At 47.9% G+C, this 19,958-nt stretch overlaps 1 protein-coding gene across 1 annotated transcript in view; it reads right to left on the minus strand.

Annotated features, from left to right (window-relative positions):
• Positions 1-17,765, minus strand: part of LOC105484900 (laminin subunit beta 3) — a 41,499-nt gene extending 23,734 nt beyond the window's left edge. Inside the window, exons 1-6 of the mRNA XM_011746989.3 lie at positions 17,294-17,765; positions 15,684-16,117; positions 14,215-14,279; positions 13,262-13,416; positions 2,169-2,283; positions 1,543-1,616 (exon numbers count right to left, since the gene is read on the minus strand). Of these exons, the coding sequence (XP_011745291.2) occupies positions 1,543-1,616; positions 2,169-2,283; positions 13,262-13,416; positions 14,215-14,242 (372 nt within the window). The 5' untranslated portion in view covers positions 14,243-14,279; positions 15,684-16,117; positions 17,294-17,765. The remainder of the gene's footprint in view (positions 1-1,542; positions 1,617-2,168; positions 2,284-13,261; positions 13,417-14,214; positions 14,280-15,683; positions 16,118-17,293) is intronic.
• Positions 17,766-19,958: the final 2,193 nt, after the last annotated feature.

Consider the following 19,958-nt stretch of genomic DNA (forward strand, 5'->3'; position numbering starts at 1 on the left):
GCTACCCCCTGCGGGAGAGGGGAGGGCAAAATAGTGCCCCTGGTTGAGACTCAGTATACCAGGCTGTAGCCCCTATTGTCTGTGGTTCACAGGTGGACCCCCAACACCTAGCACATCGGTGTTTAGCACACATTTGTTGAATGAATGGTGAATCTTCAGTCTGCTCCCCTCCCTCTTTGTGTACCTGGAAACTCATCTCGCAGCAGTCTTCAGCCCTCCACATCCCCATCTCTTGCCACCAAGCACATTTTACCCTCCAGGCCCTGTGTGCATTCCCTTGCCCCCAGCCCCAATCATATACCTCACCTTCTTGCCGCCTGCATCCTGGTCTTTGTGTTTATGGTTCTGTTTGCTTGGAATAAACATTGCCCTTCACCTGGCCATTACTGGTCTACGAAAGTTCATCTTCCCCTGGGTGTACTCCCTGACAGGCCCTCCCAAGACAGACCATGTGAGAGCCCCGTCATGGGCTCCCAGTACCTCTTCCTACCAATATTGTGCACACATTGCACTCTCTCACTACTGACTTCCCCACATATGGTGAAAGCTGCTTGAAGATTGTGATTTGGTTTTATTCATCTTTATATCCCTAACATCTGACACCAAGCCTGCCATGTAATCAGTGTTTAGTAAGTGCTCACAAATAATTGACAAATAAATGAACAGGTGAGTGATGATAAAGTAAGGAGACTATTTAACACTGTCCATCCAAATGAATATGCTGCCCTTCAAAGTTGCCACCTTTAGAGACTGGGCATTTATTCAAACGATACTTGCATTTCTCAAAATACCTTTGACCTTTAGATGGGGCGAGGCTCTTAGAGCCAACTTCTTCAGTCATGTAAGAAATTAGGTCCTATTACTTTTTATTCCAAGCTCATTTTAACTCCTGAAAGTTATATCTCCCTTCCTAATCATTTAATCTTATTAACCAAATTTGATCATTGAATATCTGACTATTTCTGTAGAAAGAATAAAACCAAATCATCTCTGAAAAGAAAAAATTGACCTATGGCAATTAAATGAAAATGTTTCCTCCAAAAGAAGTATCTAGAAGGCTGTTCTAAAGGCAGAATCTGAAAGTGCTTTGAGAAGTAATGGCACTGAATGAGTAGATTGCCCACCAAGAGAGCTGTTCCAAAGGAACATCCATCAGTTAGTTGGATAGGCAAGTTCTTGGCTGCTTGTTAAACTCAATCTAATATGCAAAGTTATTAAAACAGAGTATACCAAGAATACACAAATGTACAACAAGCAACTGGGCCCAGTAGAATTGGTACTTGGCAGACCTGAATTAATTAGATGGGTTGAGGGTGGAGAATGAGAGAGGAATAAGATATGCAACCACTGCATGACCAAGATAGGGAGCCTGGAGGTACCACTGTTCACCCAGGACCAAGTCCTTTGCTGTCACCATTATATAGGCTCATGGTGAGTGTTGCCCCAGCCTAGAGAGACAAGGACACTGTGCTCCCCCATGGCTCCATGCCCATATGGCCCAGGAGCCACTCTCCTATCCGCTGCCACCCCCAGGAGGCACACCTGGAACTCCATCATGAGTTCCTGAAGCTGGAATCTCCTGTCCAGGTCCAGCTGCAGAGAGACAGGGTTCACATCTGGAAGGACAAAAAGTAGAAACTGTCAGCCAGAGACTTTCCACTTCCCCAGCCCTGAAGGAAGCCCTGGACTAGACTAGCTCGAGGAAGTCAGAAACTCTCTAACCTTGATTTTCCAAACTCCCTCTTGGAGAGGAGTGGGAAGTGGTATGTTTCTGCTTATGTTATCTATTCAAGATCCTATATGTTTTTGGCTAAGTTTCCTTCCCACCATCACCTGATGTCTTCAATACTTTGGAGGGCTTCAACTCGTCTGTTCCACACAGACTTGTTCCCAAAGCTTAATTCTGCAAGCCCACCCACTGAGACCGAGTGGAGGGAAATAAAGACATTCCTCTCTCCTCATACCCTTTCCTTCACCTCCAATAAATTCTTCTACCATAACACCCAACGGACCTCAAATATGAGGCAGAAAGTTTCTTCTTGTCAATCACCCACGTCACATCACCAAAAGAAATGCCTGGGAAACCCAAAGGGTTACAGGGCACCTTCCATCCACCTCATCCTGTGGAGGCTGCACAGTTTGAGTCCCTGTAGATGGCAAATGCTCACCATTCTGTGACTGCCACCAGCGCATGGGGCCGGAGGATGAAGCCACATTCTCTACTCGGTGACTGTAGTAGTTGTGAGGCTGCCTGGAGTCACACTTGCAGCATTTCATCTGCCACTGTGGGAGAGGAAGACAGCAGACACTCAGAGGTGGGGTCCTAATAGAATTCCCCCTTGCGTCCTGAGATCCCAGCATATCCCCTCTGTGGAAATCCTGCCCTTAGGAATCGCTAGTTTTATTAATACACTTTGAAGGATTAATCTCTTAAAACAGGGCTATTGGTCATCTTTTAATCAGTCATCTCTGAATTCCTTCGTGTCCCTCCTAACACACAGCAAGTGAATGGTGAACAGATGTGTGAATGGAGAAGAGGTACAAGGTGGGAAAAAATACTTGAGTACATGACATTGCCTTGCAGAGAAACTTGAGGAAAGTGCCACGGGCAGGAAAAAAAGGAGGGGGTGTAGGGGAGAAATTCATACTAATTGAGCACCTACTACATACTAGGCACAGGCTGGAAAGTTTAATAGCTCACTTCATTTAATCCTGGCAGCCTGGGAAATTCTGGGGTTTTGAGGATCGGAGAGAGAGGACTCCAAAAGAAGACAAGGAAATGTAGATCTACAGTCCTAGCTCTGTCACCTCTGTTTCCTAGGCTTAACTTTCTCCTCTGTAAATTAAGTGGGGATTGAGCTAGAGCTTTTTATCTACCCAACAAATGCTTATTTAGCATATACTATGTGCCAGACTCTACTCTGGGCTCAGGAGTTATAATAGGGAACAAAACAAAGGCCCTGCCCTCAGGGAGCCAAAATACTAGCGACATTCAAATGATCTCTAAGGCCTTCCAGCAGTGACATCTGGGGCTTGAGGATCTTTCTCAGGTTTGGTATTCCCTACCTACAGGAGACCAACCAGCCTCACTGGGGAGGTCCCCAATAACCTGGCCTATGCTTATCTCTTGGAATGAGACAGGAGCCAGAACTGAAACCCATGGGTTTCATGGCAAAGCAAGGATCACCAAGAAAAACAGCATGGCCATAGAGGTGACATATCCCTTGTTCTTTTAGCTTGTGCCTATGTGCATACATATACACATACACACACACACGCACACACGTGCACATGCGCACGCACACACACACACACACACACAGATAACGTGACCTTTTCTCAGCTCCCCCATAAAACACACATAAAATCTGTTTCCTTTGAGTAACCATGATCCCAAACCCTGTGCGTAGCTTAAACAATACTGTCCACAGGGCTCCAAATTTGCCAACAAATAGATGCAAGGCTTGGACAAGAACCTCCTGGACCTGCGGGTCCTTCTGGGTAGGGAAAACTGTCCCTCCACACACCCTGTACCTCTGCTTTCCTCTAAGCCTCCACTCACCAGAACAAAGGACTGACCCAAAGAGTCTGAGTGGATATGTGGGGCCTATGCCTTGAGTGATAGAACCTCCCTGCCCAACACCCATCTTCCCTCTCCAAAGCTGGCACTGCCTGCAACAGGAGAGAGCAAAGAGGGGAGCCAGGTGTCTTGGTTCCCTGGGCCTCTGCTTACCACTCCACTTTCCAGCTCTCACCCGCTCTGCAAATGAAGAGAACTATCACCCTTCCTAGTGCTTGGAGGTGCCCCTGGCATGTCCAAAAATGCTTTATTAAACATTCATTGTTTGGGTGTTTAAGGCTCAAATAACAGCTGGCACATAAGCCCTTTAAAAAGTAGCACCCATTGGCAGGGCGCTGTGGCTCACGCCTGTAATCCCAGCACTTTGGGAGGCCAAGGCAGGCAGATCACAATGTCAGGAGTTCGAGACCAGACTGGCCAACGTGGTGAAACCCCATCTCTACTAAAAATACAAAAATTAGCCAGGTGTTGTGGCAGGTGCCTATAGTCCCAGCTACTCGGGAGGCTGAGGCAAGAGAATCGCTTGAATCCAGGAGGCAGAGGTTGCAGTGAGCCAAGATTCTGCCACTGCACCTCAGCCTAGGCGACAGAGCGAGACTCTGTCTCAAAAAAAAAATAATAAAATAAAATCTAGTAGCACCCATTGCCCCACCTCCCACCACTCACTATGCATTCCCTTGCCCTGCTATATTTTTTTCATACTACATATCTACACTTGATACATTGTATACTTACTGTCAATTTATTTATTTGTATATTGTCTGCCTCCCCCTTCTAGAATGTATACTCCATGAGGGCAGGAATTTGCAGTCCTTCACTGCTGTATTCCCAGTGCTTAGAAAAATACCCAGCACATAACAGACCCTCACTAAATTCCTCTTGAATAAATGAATAGCAAATTTTCAGTAAAGGCCAACTATTTGCATTAGCATTATTACTAGGCACTTCCTTCCTGCAATTAGGGAGTTTGAAGGGAGGGGTGGAAGAGTGAGTAGGTAATAAAGCATCAATAGTAAGTGGAGTACAACCATGTGCAGAGGAGTCCTTGGTAGTTTCAATGCAATAGCCTACTTAAATCTCACAATAACCCTATGTGATAAGTAGTATTAGCCCCATTTACAGAGGAGAATGCTGAGGCACAAAGAGGCAACATGGCTTTGCTATTGACTGATTCCCACCATCAGCATCAGAAAGGGTCCCTCCTCTCCTTTCTCTCTTTCTCCCTTCTTTCATCCTCTCACTTCTACTCGAAACTAGTTGAGTGGCAAAGATGTGGGGAAGTATGCTAAAGGGTAGCAGTCTCTGTCTCATGCAGCGAGCCCCAAGAAGGGCTTGGTCTGACCTTGAAGCTTATCATGGGGAAGGCTAAGGCAGAGAGAGAGCACTTTGGGAAGAAATGGGGCTTCTCCAGCTGACTCAGCTCAGTTACCACAGAAACTGGAGACCTGTCGCTGGCTGAAATACCTGAGCACTTAAAATAATCCTTTCTGGGCAAGAGAAGGCCCTTGCTAGAGCCTGACTCCCCTCCAGACCCCTATTTTGGTCCCTGGCAGGGAGCATGCCCTTCTTTATACTCTTCCCAGCCTCTCAGGGACAAACTTTTCCACTCCTGTCCTCTGCCTGCACTCAGCACATGTCCTCAGAAGAGACAAGGGCCAGCTGCCTTCCGGCCGCCTGTCACCAGAGCTTTCTCCCCAGCTCTGCTGGGAGCTGGTCCAGCCCTTCCCTGGTCAAGAGAGTGCCAGAAACAAGTCTCTTTCTTTCCCTGGGCCATGGGACAAGTAGCTGGAGACTGCGGAAATGTCCTTGATACTCCCAAACGACAGGACATTATGTAACTATTAAAAACACTGTTTAGAGAAAAAAAATTAATTGCATGGAGAAATGATTATATTATGTTTTATGAAAAAAAACTGCACATATACTTGCATATACATTATAATCTCAAATATATACGTGTGTGTGAATATATATGTATATATTTCCATTTAAAGGAATGTAAAGTATTTGGAAGGAAATATACCAATATATTAAGTGAAAACATGAAATTGCTGATATTCACCCATTTTGACCTATAAAAATGGCAACTGCATACAGTTCAACCTGATATCTCTGGGTAGTGGAATCATAGATAACTTGTTTTTTCCTTCTCTGTTATTTTTTATTATGTTTAAACTTTTTGTTTGTTTGTTTGTTTGTTTGAGACAGGTTCTCACTCTCTCGCCCAGACTCTGGGGTGCAGTGCCACAATCTCTGCTCACTGCAACCCTCTGCCTCCCAGGCTCAAGCGATTCTCCCACCTCAGCCTCCCAAGTAGCTAGGATTACAGGCACAAGCCACTATGCCCAGCTAATTTTTGTATTTTTAGTAGAGGCGGGATTTCACCATGTTGGCCAGGCTGGTCTCAAACTCCTGACCTCAAATGATCCACCCACCCCGGCCTCCCAAAGTGCTGAGATTACAAGCATGAACCACTTGCACCAAGTCTGTTTAAACTTTTATACCTTGGATACATATTACTTTTTATATTCAGGAGAGCAGATAGTATTATAAAACAAAACCAACTAAAAATGCCCAGGGTTTGTTGCCCTGCTCCTCCCTCAGTCTTCATGGGGATAATCTGGGGCACCCATGCCTTCTTCTCCTTCCTTCCACGTGTGCAGGCACTGATGGCGGGATCAGATGGCATCATAGGCTTATAAACTACGTGCTGCTTATCACAGTAACATAGCTAAAGGAGGAATTTATCTCAATCCTTGGAGACAGGCTAAGCCAACAGGCGAGACAGGTATTTTAAGTAGCTCTGCCTGTCAACGAGCTAGCAGGACAGAAGCCTGAAATAGAGCAATTTATGGCAGAAGCCCACATGAAGACAAGCTGCTAATTTATCCTTTCCCTATGGGCCTCAGTTTCCCTTTCTGATTTATTCTTGTATGCTTATATGTAGGGTGCACATATTTGTAAGCATCGTGTGCGTGTGTGATTCTCAGTGTGAAGCTCTTCTTCTCTCATGTGTGATGTGCCCCCGTCTCTTCCAGCGATGGCAGCTCTCTGCTGCAGCTGCCTCCCTCTCTGGGGTCATTTGGCCGGCATTCTTCTGGCTGTGTTACCTCAGAGACACAGTACTATTATCAATTCAGCCTGTCAGGCCTCCAGCCAGTTTGGCTCCTGCTTGCTCTCCAGCTGGAAAGGCTAGGCCTTCTCCCTTATCCTAGAGCTTTCTAGAAGCTCAGCAGTCTGGCTGGAAGATGAACTCTCCCAGAGAGCCAGGGGAGGGCAAAGGAGCAAGAGGGCAAGAGCCAGCAGGGGCCTGAATCACGGTGGAGATGGGAGGAAAAGGAGGGCACACCCAAGTAAAAACTCTGAGCCTTTGCAAAACACAGAGCTAATTCTGGGGGAAAACAGGAAAACAGGCTCTGATTATGTATGGCCCAGCTCCCTCCCACGAGGAAGCCAGAGGGCTGTCTGGGTTCATCTAAGAAGCTAAGGTCGGGTTATGGCCACCAGCCAGGGCCAAAAGAAAAAAAAAAAATCTAGCCGCCTTCAAGAAAATACATTTCCTCCACTTCCACTTTCTTATTGGTGAAATGGAAGGGTTGAATGAAATAATAAAGTTCCGTCTTGTTCTAACATGCTAATAGAATTCTTCCCTACTCCAGCACAACAGCCCAGAAGTTAAAGCCACTCTCAGCAAGTAGACAAAGAAAGCAAGAGAAAAATAAGACATTCACCAGATACTGTCCTGGAGAAACACTTTTTCCAGCAATATGGACAGGGAGAAGGGGATCAAGGCCTATGGTCAGCCAGGCCTCCATTAGAACCGACTGCAGTTCAAAAACCTCTGCATTTCTATGTCAATGCATATTGGCAATGAAGATCAAAAGTCAGCACCTACTGCAGGCACTGCGTGGGAGGATAGCCATATGTGAGGTACTTTTAGCTTCGTCTTTTTCCTTATCACGAAGTGAAATTTTGACCAAAGCCTTAACTCAGTACAGCTGTTATTTCCATCCTAACTAAATTCAGAAATCACTCTCTGAAGCTGATTATAAAGATGATATATGCTACACACTCAAAAATTACACTGCACCAGCCTCAGTCCTGAGCAATGTGCATATATTATCTTAGTCCCTCCTTCCAAAATCTCGGAGGTACCTATACTACATTTACAAATGGTAGGTATCCCCATTTTGCAGATTAGGAAAGTGATAAGAAATGTGTCCAAGCCCATAAAGTTAGCAAGGCATGAAGCACAGACTCTTGTCCCACCTTGTCTGACTCCAAAACTACCTGTGCTGTTCTTCTTCTTTTCTTTTTTACCTCCCTAGCATACTGGTGCTGTTCTGATTGAAGGAACATAGCAATCACTCGGCAACCACTGAAAATTTCAGAGTTGGTTTCAAGAAACTCCCTTCTTCTGCTTACTCCACCCCATTGGAAAGGCAACCTCAACTCCAGTATGGATATCTCCAGAAAGAGGGATGTCCCCTGGACCTGAGTGCAGAAAGTTGGTTAGTATGCCAGGGACCTCTACAGGTCCTGCCAGTGGCAATGACTACAGCCCCTCATATGGCCGCACAGGCAGTGGGTGGATGTCCAGGAAAAGCAGCAAAGTAGGTCTAAAAGACAGTTCCCAGAGGCTTCCAGGGGCCTGGGCCCCAGAAGCAACGGGGTGAGAAGCCAGGCTAGCAAAGTTGTGAGGCCATCCAGGTTTGCCTTTGGGAACTTCCCATCTCACATTTCTCTTCTCTGCTTTTAACCCCACAAGCCCTACTCCTTAGCCCATAACAATTACGACCCAAGAATCTCACATTCCGCCAACCCAAGTTTTGCTTCTCTCTGATAGCAATTTTTCCCTACAATGTCCCTTTCCATTTTCTTCTATCCCCTCAAAACGTGACTCATTCTGGGTCTCGTGGGTCCCTCTGCAAAAGTCACATCTAAGTTTCTGATTAACATACTCAGCAAACTTAGGTTTAGGTCATAGATTGATATGGTGCTTTTCTCAAGGTTGTCTGTGTTTTAAACAAGGAACTCAGTAATGCTTCATCCAAAAGAGTAAACCCCCAATGGTAGAGCTCTGGAAGCTTTAGAGATGCTTAGAGCTTCTAGGAAACAAAGAAAGCAGATATTTTGAGCCGGGGGGCAATGGCTCACACCTGTAATCCTAACACTTTGGGAGGCCAAGGCGGGTGGATCACTTGAGGTCAGGAGTTTGAGACCAGCCTGGCCAACATGGTGAAACCCCCGTCTCTACTAAAAATAGAAAAATTAACCAGGTATGGTGGCACATGCCTGTAATCCCAGCTGCTCGAGAAGCTGAGACAGGAGAATCACTTGAATCTGGGAAGCAGGGGTTGCAGTGAGCCGAGATTATGCCACTGCACTCTAGCCTGGGAGGCAGAGCAAGACTCCGTCTCCAAAAAAAAAAAGAGGATATTTTGGGTCAGAGGCAGGCTCAAAATCCCTTGTGGGTCGAGGATAGGGATCATAGTACATATATGAACACATCCTCTGCCAACACATTAGCCTTCCTGAAAATCAAGAAAACAGACAATTGTCAAACGAAGAAAGGCAGTGGTTGTTGGAGTGTGTGTGTCAGCAAGCAGGGGGATAAGAGTGCATTTACACGCATATACGCCTGCGCATATTAGAGAGGAGGGACTTCCAACTGGCTACTGTTCCTCAGCTTGTTTCCAAGAGATAAAAATGACAGCTGTTTGGCTTATACAGTTAATTAACCTGAGGAATGCGCTGTGTAAGACTGTTACTAAGGCAGCTGGGTAATTAAGTTTTTCCCCAGAAAGGGAGGGAATGGGGGATAAATAAAGCATTTAGGAGAGCAGACACAACACTGGAGGAGACATTGTCGGGAGCAGAAATCAGGGATAGAAAGCTTTTCAGCTAATCCGCTGGTTCTTGAGAACTGTGTGCCATCCCGGAAATGACTGAAGGGCATGGCGCAACCCCTGCCTTCACACGCCCTGAGAGAGGACAGTGGACTCTCGGGGTCACACACAGCCCAGCTGTTTCTGAGAAGCAAGCTGAGTGGCCAGAGCTGAATAAACAGCAAAGTTTGACTAACTCCTTCACTTCACACACGGAAAAATGGCAGTTTGTAGAAGAGCCCTGACTTTCACAAGGTCACATCCCTGTTATTAGTGTCAGACCCAAAACCAGAAAGAGGGAGCCTTCACCCCCAGTCTGGGATGACTTCACTAACCATGACTGCCTGTGGATTCTTCAACAGCTCACTCTAAGTCAGATTGGCATCAATCACCTTGAGAGGCACAGAGGAGGGCAGCCCAGGGATGGGTGGATTTTAGTGAGGTACGTGAACACATGTCCTGATCAGGGAAGAAATGCTCAGCAGTGTGCTTTGCAGATGGGGCAGCCTCTGCATGCGGATGCAGCCACCAGGAGGGGGGCAGGAGAGAAGGGTTGGATAGAATAGTTTGCATCTGCCAGGCACCAGGTTTGTGGTCACTTTACACATTCTTTTGTGCAGTCTTCATGACAACCACTGAAGCCCATTTTTCAAATGAGGCCCAGGGATAGCACAGAAGTAAATGAGGGCAGGGAAGCATCACAGAATCACAGACGTTTTCATCCATGCCTTGAGACTGAGGGAATAATGGTGCAGTGAGTTTTCCTAGAATCCATCTAGGAGCTGGCAGAAAGAAAACAAGAGGCCAGGGTGATGGGACTACAACTTCAGGCCGTTTTGGTAAAGAACAGCCTTGTCCCAACCATAGACAGTTAATGGGTCATCAAAGCAGATCAGCCCAGAAGGGCAAAGTTAGGGAGGCAGAGAAAATGCCATAAGGCAAAGCTGGCCAAGACCTATGTCCATTGCAGGGTTGCAACATGGACCCGGAATTTACAGAAGCAAGCCCTTGAGACCGATGGGATTTAGCAACTGAGACAGAATTGGGTAGAGGAGGTAACATGAAAACAGGCTAAGACTGGTCCACAAATAAAAAAAAAAAAGCCACACTTGGAGGTAGGGAACTAGGAGAGACAATTTTGGAACTAAAAGGAGTCTCCACTGCTCCTGTAACTCCATTCTGCTGAGTCGCCCTGTGTTAGTTGACTGAAACTGGGGGTAGGGAGTGGAGGGAGTAAGGCAGAAATGTCCAGGGGTCATAAATGCCCACCCCATTGCCCTTGCATTCATGGCACATCAGTAGGATGTGGCACAGAAGAACGATCTAGTCCTGGGGCTCAGGGCTCGCTATGTCATCCCTGCATGAAGATAGAACAGAGGCACTAACCAGAGGCCTTGGCTTCAGGGAGGTGTATCTGTGGGAGTGGGAACTGGTAGACAGGGGTGAGAGGGGTAATAGGGAAGGGTGAAGGGAGAGGCAGTAGGAATGCAGCATTGCATTCGGCCAGCCTCGTTTCCGGCTGTGGCTGTCCAGTACACCCCCTACCTCTAACTACTCAGAAAACTCAATACACAATGTGTTTCTCTCGGAAGTCTGAGGTCCCAGCACACACCCAAACCCTCCCAATAGTTCACAGGGAAAACAAGAGCCACTTCATGGGGTGTTATAAGAATTATTCGAGATAATTTATATAAAACTCTTAGCATGATGCTAAGGACATACATGATATGTTAATGAATTATAGTTGCCGTTGGTATCATTTAATAACAAAACAAACTTAAAAACTGACATTAGAACTCAACAGAATTAAAACCTGAATTTCTATTCTTATCACGCAGCCACCAATGCATCCAGAGAGGGTTCAGGGTACATCTGTCCAGAGAATGAAAAGGGAGTCTCTATGCCTTTAGTATCTATCTTCATTGCTGGAACTCATGGCCTTTGGGAAGGGTAGGCATGTAGTAGTGAGGGAAAGAGAAATGAAACAAGACAGAGAGGTGGAAAATGGGGGAGAGATGCTGATTGTCAGCAGTCGGCTCATTGCCAAAGAATGCTGAGGAAAAGAAGGGACCCTAAAGACCATCTCATCTAATACATACAGAAAAGGACAGCAAGGCTTAGACAGGGGTAATCTCTTGCCCAAGGTCACACCTCAAGTGGTGTGACCTGAAACTATACACTACACTCAAGACGATACTCCCTGCCATCCTCTATTCTTTCCAAAAGGCTAGATAAATTTATTCCCCCTTAGAAAAAAAAGAAGAAAGAGCCAGTGCTTCTCAGCTTTCACAGCAGAAAAATAGCGGAGATTTATCCATCCCCAGGGTTGCAAAAGTCTAGACTTCTGTTTTATAAGCACCCTGTTTTGCTCTCAAGGGGATGCTTAGGAGCAGCGAAGACAGTTGGTTTCCCAGGGCATCAGAGAGGCAGAGGGCAGGTCAGTGTGAAGCCAAAAGCCCTAGGCCTGGAGGAGGAGAGACTTTTCGGATGGGGCTGGGATTGAGGGTACATCCCAACAGAGGGGCCTCTGACCTCTCCTTGCCTCCCCTCCCAAAATGCAAGTCAGCCTGAGAAAGGAAATCGGCAGAGGTCTCCCTGAAATTTTTAGACATGGGCTTGTAATTTGGAGGAAACAGCCAAAATCACTCTGTTGCCTAAAAAGCTCAATACTGCCAGGTCCCCTGATGCTCATGGAGTAATCTAGACCCACAGGGAGTGCTGGCTAGGAATGGCCATCTTACCCAACGCTGTCAAATGGGCTTCCCCACATCCAAGTGGGTGAGATGCAGAAACCACAGCCATCTCTGCTCAGCACCTCCAGTCATTTCCCTATACCATGTGTAACTAAAATAGCCAAGATAATGCAGCGACTAGAAGGGCAGTGAGGCCCAGAGGCCGTATCACATACCACCTTCCACAGCCCAGAAGACAAGGGCAGCCTGGAAAGGGGAAACCACAGATAACCCAGGTCTCTTTCCCCAAAGCCTGCAGCAACTCGGGACAAATCACTCCCTTATCCATTCCCTTGTTCAAGCAAAATGGCCGAATGAGGCAGCTGGTAGACAAGAAAACACTGAGCGATTTCAACTTTGGTAAAGAAAGATTCCACCCTGCTGAGGGCAGACAAAAAGAAAACCAAAGTTCCTACAAAAAAAGACCCAGAGACAATGTAGAAGAAAAATACAACAGCTGTTTATAAAAGCCATGCCTAACAGGTGATGTTAGTCGTAGTTCAAAGCGTTGTGTTTCTGGATTTGATCCAACTTACACCTGAGCCTCTGACCCTGCTGGAGAAGTTCAAGTCACTTCCTCATCTATCTCACTGACTGTGGCACAGCTCAGTTCCTGACATGGCAAGAACACAGTTCGGCCCACACATCCCAGCACCAAATAACACATGAGGCTCTATACACCTAAATGGCCAGTGTTTGGCCTATTTGCCTGTTCCCAAGACTTGAAAGACTATCCTGCCCATGCCCAAGGACTGAGAAAAGACTCCATGTCATCTCAGAGAGATAAGAGAGAAATGAGCTATTTAGTTAATTCTGAGTACATTTCCTCTTGCCCAACTAACAAGTAAATTTCTTAGAGGCAAGGATCTGGCCTTATACTTTTACTGCACTCCCCAGTCCACGTAGTGCACAGGGCTTGGCCTACACCAAGTACATTCTAAGTATTCAGTGGACAAATGGCAGCTCACACATCAAGTACATTCTAAGTATTCAGTGGACAAATGGCAGCTCACACATCCCTCCCATCCCGCTTTCCTCCAGTCCTGGGATGTAGGGCCTACCTCACCATGCTGGGTGCAGTAGGTCTCAGGCTTGGTCAGTCCACAGGTAGATGAAGCTCGGAGAAACCGGGTCCTCCCAACAAGCAGGTCCCCGACAGGTGGATAGCAGGCCCCACGGGAGCAGGCTTGCTGGGCATGCAGGAGGCCAGGTAAGGCTGAAATCATACGGATGTGTGATGGTACAGTCCAGAAAGAGAGGGACCTCACTGGCCACCCCCAGTGTCCTTCAGGGAAGCTGACATTAGCAAGATTATATCCTCTCCCTCACTCAAGCTTCCACTCGCTGCTGGTGGTAATAATTGCAGTATTGATACTGTTAGATTTTAAAAGTTGATTTCATATTCTATACAACTCAAAACTTGAAAAGGAGAGAGGAGAAACACTGGCAACCAAAAACCATAGATGACCCTAAAATATGGCTTTTAGAACCAGACTGGAGATATTGACTCAGCCATCACGACAAGGTCCGCGGCTCTTTCTACCTGCATCGTGGCCTCTGTGAGCAGCCCAGCGGAGGGCTGACTGCTGAGCCCTTGGCGGAGCATTCAGAAAGGCCTGCGTTCATTCTGCTCCTTTATCTTCAAAGCTGCCCCAGCCACACTTTGGGAGTGCCCAGCTACAATTCACTGGAAAATAGGAACTTAAGCCACAAAGGCTTTGGAACAAGCTTGAGAAAGGATGGGAAACTGTGGAGAACACTTGGGAAACCACAAACCACCCTCGGGTAAGAATAAGAAGACATTTGGAAGCCTTTCCAGAGTGGCAGAAAATCTTCTCCCCCAAAGGCCCAAAGGAATGGGGAAATCTCACAGGTGTCCCCAGTAGACAAGTATTCCCAACTGAAGGGACTACAGGTGACAGGTGACGCCCACACTTTGGTAAACTCTCCTCCTCCCATGGCTGTCGCCTCCCTGCCATATAACAGGCCTGGAAGGATGGGAAGGGGTACTTACCAAAACACAAGAGGAAGAGTGGTCTCATCTTCAGCCAATGGGGTGATCCCCAGAGAGGACCTTACCTAGGACAGAGCAAAGCAACCTGAGTACAACACTGCAAACACCTAGAGCACACTAGCCCCTTTTCTTTTCTATTTCTAGACTCAAGTTTTTTTTTCAGAAGTCTTTACGTAGGGTCCTGATCTAGAACACTTGGTGCAGCAGATACATTTGTAGCCAAAAGCTTGGAAAATGCTGGAGCTCTAGACCCTCTCAAGTGGCATGTGACTCACAGGGTGCCCTGCGAAAATCCCATCCCCTCCCATACTCCAGCTTCCTCCTCTAAAATGGATGGGAAGGAGTGTGGACCCTGCCCTACCCCACACAGCCATAAGGACAATGTGGGGAGCAGGAAAAGGCTGGACCCCTTGCAGGAGAAAAGCTGTAGGAAGGTCCAAGGCCTAGTTCCTGCCCTGAGAGGGCTGGCTTTTCTCAGGGCCTAGACCAGCAGCCTCAACCCAGCCCAGCCCAAAGTGAATGAGTCAGAGTGGCTGACAGCCTGGAGGCAAGCCTTCTCCTGCCATGGGCATGGCCTCCAATACCATCCAGGGCCACTTAGAGTTTGAGGCTGTGTGCCCACAATTCTGGGCTAAGCAGGCAGCTGGGATGCAACAGGGAGAGATGTATGGCTGTCTTTAACAAGTGAGTGAGGATTTCATCTGAAAGGGAAGCAACCCAAAATGTCTTCAATGATGGGCTGGGGCTTGACAAGAGGGGTGGGGCTGGGAGGCCACAAAGCAAGGATTCTGAAGGAGGCTGGGGAAGGATGCTCGAAAGCCACTGTGGGGTCCCAGAGGCAGGCTTGCCTTGTGGAAGCATGTCCCACCCTTGCTCATGCAGTGACCCCCTCTGCCTTGAATTGGATGTTCACTCTGTTCCAATGACAGCCACAAACTCTTTTGGCTGGGGTGGAGGGCTGGGGGCTTGGCAAGGCAGGGGCAGAGGGGGAATTGAGGACATTCCTGCCATCTTTAAATTATAGATCCTAATGCTTCAAAATCATTCCTTCTAATCCCTCTCCTAAAAGAGTCATGGGCCCAGGGAGGGAACATGTGGTCTGAGGTCCCACAGCTAATTGGCCTAAGAGAGACCCATCTTCTGACTTTCATCCAGTGCTTTCTCAGCTTTCCCACCCCTGACTGGAAATCCCCCTGGAAGTAGACATTCTGAGCCAGGCCAGCCCACCCTTTTCACTTCTCTTTTGTGCTCAACCCCGGATCTGAACCTGCTTTCCTCTAAGCCACTGAGGTGCTTATCAAATGTGAAAAAGCAATCAAAACTGTAGCAGACATTTTAACCTAGCTCACCTGAGTGAGCTCCCAGGAAGAGGAATAAATCAGGTCCTGCAACCAGGCCCCAGGCACCCAGAGATACAGTTCTCCTACCCCATCCGGCCCCCACCAGGCAGGTAAAGACAGGTAACCTACCTCACTGTGTGTTCTGCCGTTCTTCCTCCAGATCGCCTGAAAGCTCCTCTTGAATGTGGGGGTCTCCCCTCCTGGCTCCAGGTTTTTAAACAACAGCCTCACCTCTGGAGACTCCCTGGCTGGGTGTAGCCCCACCGCAGGGCGGGCCTCAGGAATCTGGCAGCCGTCACACCCATCTGTCGTCACTGCACCCCCACCTCCCAGGACAGGACTGGGCAAGTGGGTTGGTTGGTTGGTCCTAGAGGCCTTGCAGTAAGCTCCACAATGCCCGCCTCCCTGTGGGGGCTGCAAGGGGCACCACAAACGGCACCAGGCACATGTAAGTGATCATCAGAGACCAGGATTCATAGGGTGGGGAAGGGCCCTTGCATCTGTGCCAGGCAATGAACTCCTCATTTTCCCAAGGCCAGCAGGGGTCAGCTTCTTCTTGTGACCTGGACCACCCCAGACAGAAGATCCGGCAGAGAACACAAAGATTAGGGCTTATATAGAGAGTTAAAGCCCCAGACATGTCACTGGGCTGGAAGGTGAGAAGACCCAAACATCCAGGACCCTGGAAAGTACCATTCCCCTCCCCAGTGGGAAAAAAAAAATGAAAAATCCCAGCTTCTTGGGGAATTTGGAGGATCCTCAAAAGGCAAGGTTCATCAGGAAGGATTCAAAGCTCAACTCATCCAAGGAAAGCTTAAGAGAAATGAGCAGAGTAACTCTAAATGCCTCCCCTCCAGCTCCTTCCACAGAGCTGGCAGGGAGCCCTGGGACAGGTAACTGCCTGTGAGTCACTCCTCCCACCTGTGGGGAGGGTTAGTCTCCTAGCCCCTCCCTCCCTGGGCAGGAATGCCCGCCTGGAGGGCCAGAAAACAGACCTGACCACAAGTGGTGGAAGGAAAGGCTGAAGCATAGCTAGACTGACAAAGTCAAAACAGACTTTCCCTGGCCTCCTGCCAGGCCTGAGAACACAGCTTCCTTTGTGGGCTCCTTGCTCAGGGCTCCTGGGCTTCCAGCCACTGTAAATGGACGTGGCAGGTCCAAATTGAGAGGCTGGTCTCACAGGACACTCTTTCCCCCAGGTTAGAGTTGGAGAACTTTTAGGGAAACCTGGAGGGCCACCCAGTCCATATCTTGGCCCTGGAGAGCCTGTACTGGCACCGTTTTGGAATGCTAGGACCTCAAAGTTGCTATTTAAAGGAACTTCTTAACTACCTATTCCACTTCGTCAGTGTCTCCTAAACAGAAAGTTCTCTACCATTGGAGGGTTATGTCCAAGAAATCGGCTTGAAGACCCTTAAGGGGGAAATGTAGAATTTTGTGGATTAAATTGGGCATTTCTAACCCTCAGATTCTAATTTAGCATAAGTTCAGGTAGGCAGAAGAAACTATGTAATTAGCAAAGTGGGCAGTAAGTTGTTGATGCAAGTTGATGCATAATTGATATTCCAATAAATGTTAGAGTCGTGCCCCCTGTAAGCATTCCAGTGAAATCTAGCTCAAGTCAGCAAGTAAGGGTCAGTAGAAGCAGTGTCTCTTCAACACAAAGAGACCTCCCTCAAGTCCCCCACAGAGAAAGGTCACCTCGGACACTGACACGCCTGTGTTTTCAGTTCTCCCACCTGGTGGTCTCTTTCTCTCCACTTCCCCAACTCCCTGAACTCAGTCAGAGCTCTCAGGAAACTTTCGCCCTCTGCCCATCACCAGAGAATGTGACAAAGAACTCATTAATAATTAACTCAGCAGAAGAGAGCAAGGTGTTGCAATCCCAGATCCTCAGAGGAGACAAGGCAGGGCAGGTGTGCGGTGGGCCTCACCATGAGTAGCTAGGGCTCCTTAAATCCACCCCCCTCCCTTTATCTGAGGCCATGAGCCCAGGTAAATACACATTCGGTGTCTCAGACTTCACAGGCTTGGGCAGGTCCTGGAGTGGTTTGGCTTCGCAGGAGGGACATGCCAATTGCTGTGCTTGGCTCTCCCCCACACTCCTGGCAAAGTCCAGGAAGCTGTTTATGCAGACCCCCAAGAGCGGCCCAGCCAGCCTCACTCCTGAGGGACACTGATCATTTCCAAGTGGGGATCCAGTCCCCTGAGAACTCTAGGGCTCTAGGCACAAACTTTGGAACTTCAGAACCCAATTTGTTCAGTCAGGTAGCCTAAAATAGAGCCTGAGGCCAGATCAGGGTCCAGCTAAGATTAAAAGGGTATGGTACTGTGACTTGAGCCCCTCAGCCTCCCCTGTGTGCACACCTTTCCTCTCTCCCTGCGCCCATCCTCCTACATCAGAGCACTCATCTGCCCTAGAGCCTTGGCTTATTAGAATGTGTGCTCAGGAAGGTGGCTAGTGAAGTCATCTCAGACTTCAGTGTCTCAAACCTCATCACTCCATCAGCAAATTCGGTCAGCTCCCCCTTCCAATAATAATCAGAATCTACTTCGGCCCTCCTGGCCTAAGCCTTGCTCCCTGGGACATCTGCAACAGCCTCCTCACTGATATATGGTCAAGTCCCAACACAGCAGGTTACGTACCCCCAGCTCAGAATCCTCACATGCCCCTCTCCCATGGAAGTCCAAGGCCGGAGCTTTTTCAGAGTCTAGGGGCCCTACACCACCTTCCTCCCATTACTCTTTCCCTCTACTACAATGGCCTCTATCCCTATCTTAGCTCAGGCTTAGGGCTTTGGCTCCAGCTGCTTCTGCTGCCTGGAATGCTATTGCCCCTGGATATCTACAAAGCTAACTCTCCGACCTCTTTCAAAGTCTTTGTTCAGATCCTAACTTCTCAATGAGGCCTACCCTAAACACACTATTAAAATTACAGCCAACTTCCCTGCCCCATCCCTGTCCCCCATCCTAGCACTCCTAACCCCACCTACCCTATATTTTGGTGAGTTATTTATTTACTTATTTGATAGGGGGGCATCACTTACCAGCTTCTAACCAACTATATAATTTATCTACTTATCATGTTTATTTTCTGTCTCTTCCTAACTAGAATGTGATATCCAAGAAGGCAGAGATTTATATCTTATTCCTCAATACTTGTGGAATGAATGGATCCACACTAAAGTACAAGCAATTAATATAGTTCAATGCATCCCCCGTGCCTTTTGTATAGTTGCATTCTCAGCGGGGACAACCCAGGCTTTGGGCACTGGGATGGATTACTAATAGTGGAAATCCATGTATCAGCCAGAGTGCGGAGGTCTTTTTTGAGGCACCTATCTCCAATTACAGAAATGTCACCATATTGACAGAGGCAGTCTCCTTCTTTTCCTGCTTCTCAGTCTTTGCTGGCAATGTCTCTGACAGGGTGTGGGGGTGGCATTAGAAGTTACTGTCTCTATTATCCATCTGTCAGTTCAAACTGTCCAAGTTTTTAGGGAGATCAGCCAAGATCTGATCAATCAGAGATCAAGGGATAGGGAACAAAGGAAGGAGGAAAGGAGGAAGAAAAGGAGAGAGAAGAGGTTCACGGGGCATAAGAGAACCTGCTCCAGGCTGTGACTCTCAGGTGTTGGAGGAAGGGGCACCAGGTGACTCAAATGCAGGCCACACCTGAATACAGTGAATCATGGCTGAGTCCTTGTCTATGGGATAGGGTGGACTCCAGGAATGGCCCTGGGGATTTGCCATGTGACTAAAGCTGGCGTTGCCCTGCACTACAACACAACTGCTCAGCTGTCCAGACAACTGGTCACACTCTTCTCTGTGCTTCCCCAGGAACCAGGGAGAGAAAGTGGGCCTGGTGTGTTACAGAGGCACAGATAGCAGCCCAGCCTTAGGAGCGAGGAGGCTAAGCAGGACAGAAGCCGCCTGTCATGAGTGACTCTTTCATAGCCCTTCTCCTCTTCCCAGTCTCACCTATCCAACCTGAATGTTCACCCAGTGGAAAACTGTGCATACAGCTTGAGCCCAAGGGCTGGGAGCAATCAGGCAACTGGCCTAAAATCACTACAGCTGATGTCTGCTGAGTGCTCACAGTGCCCAGGCACTGTTCTGAGCCCTTTGCATGTATCCACTCACTTAATACCCACCACAGCTCTGTGGGGATAGAAAATTGTCTTTATCTTGCAGACAAAGAAAAATGAGGCACATTTTTGATAACTTGGTCTCGGCTAGTAACCCGGGATTTGAGCCCAGGCCATTTTGCTCCAGCATGCATATTCTTAACCATTACACAGGGCCAAAGATGAGCCATATCGCCTGAACTCCCAGAGTCCACCCTGGCTAATCCTTGGCCAGAGTCCACCAGACTCTGGACCTCATGTCTCCCAATGTCTAAAA

This window comes from Macaca nemestrina, chromosome 1 (assembly GCF_043159975.1).
Source record: "Macaca nemestrina isolate mMacNem1 chromosome 1, mMacNem.hap1, whole genome shotgun sequence".
Taxonomy (NCBI): domain Eukaryota; kingdom Metazoa; phylum Chordata; class Mammalia; order Primates; family Cercopithecidae; genus Macaca; species Macaca nemestrina.